Source organism: Morone saxatilis, unplaced genomic scaffold, assembly GCF_004916995.1.
Source record: "Morone saxatilis isolate NCDOM2014 unplaced genomic scaffold, NCSU_SB_2.0 Contig15, whole genome shotgun sequence".
NCBI classification, from domain to species: Eukaryota; Metazoa; Chordata; class Actinopteri; family Moronidae; genus Morone; species Morone saxatilis.
Genome location: NW_023339707.1, coordinates 23624854 through 23625695, shown reverse-complemented (window position 1 = coordinate 23625695; position 842 = coordinate 23624854). Strand labels below are relative to the sequence as shown.

General features: G+C 46.4%; 1 protein-coding gene across 1 annotated transcript in view; it reads left to right on the top strand.

Annotated features, from left to right (window-relative positions):
- Nucleotides 1–435: 435 nt before the first annotated feature.
- Nucleotides 436–842, top strand: part of LOC118324205 (tubulin alpha-1C chain-like) — a gene marked incomplete at its 5' end in the record, with an annotated part of 5180 nt that continues 4773 nt past the window's right edge. The window contains 2 exon segments of the mRNA XM_035656412.1: nt 436–658; nt 754–840. Coding sequence (XP_035512305.1) covers nt 436–658; nt 754–840 — 310 coding nt within the window.

Genomic DNA, 842 nt, shown 5'->3' with positions numbered 1-842 from the left:
GTTAAAGCAGCTGACTCTTACAGGTGGTTCCCTGGTTATCAGCAGCAGGAAGCACCAGGTGGATTCTCTGTCTCTCTCTCTATCTTGCTTCAGAGCCATAGCAGCAGGATATGCCAAACAGAAACAAAGCTGGACAGTTGAAGAAGGATCAGGTGCATGCTGACCGGGAAAATGCTGCAGCTCCCAGTGTACAATGAGGACTATGCACTTTCTGTCAAGGTAACCAATGTAATGATGGTAGATTTGTGAATGAATCATTCTTTTTGAACAACTCTTAATGAAGATTTGCAAGCTTAAGCAAAACCAAAAGTTGTGCATCAGATCCTGGTAAGAACCGGTTAACTTCAGACCTCACAGATACTCTGAGTTAGGAGTCAATGGCACAGTAGTTTCTTGTGTGTTCTTTAGATAGTAAGATGCTTTGTTTTCCTCCAGCGTGAGTGTATTTCAGTGCACGTTGGTCAGGCTGGTGTCCAGATCGGCAATGCCTGCTGGGAGCTTTACTGCCTGGAACATGGGATCCAGCCGAACGGGCAGATGCCCAGTGACAAGACCATTGAAGGACGAGATGATTCCTTCAACACCTTCTTCAGTGAAACTGGAGCCGGAAAGCACGTCCCCAGGGCTGTTTTTGTGGACCTTGAGCCCACTGTCATTGGTAAACTCTCATTAAACATACATTCTAATAAAAGCTATTTGCTTCTTGCTTCTTCTCAGTTGAATCTTTCTATAATTTATGGTAACTCCTCTTAGATGAGGTGCGCACTGGGACCTACCGCCAGCTCTTCCACCCTGAGCAGCTGATCACCGGCAAGGAGGATGCTGCCAACAACTACGCCCGT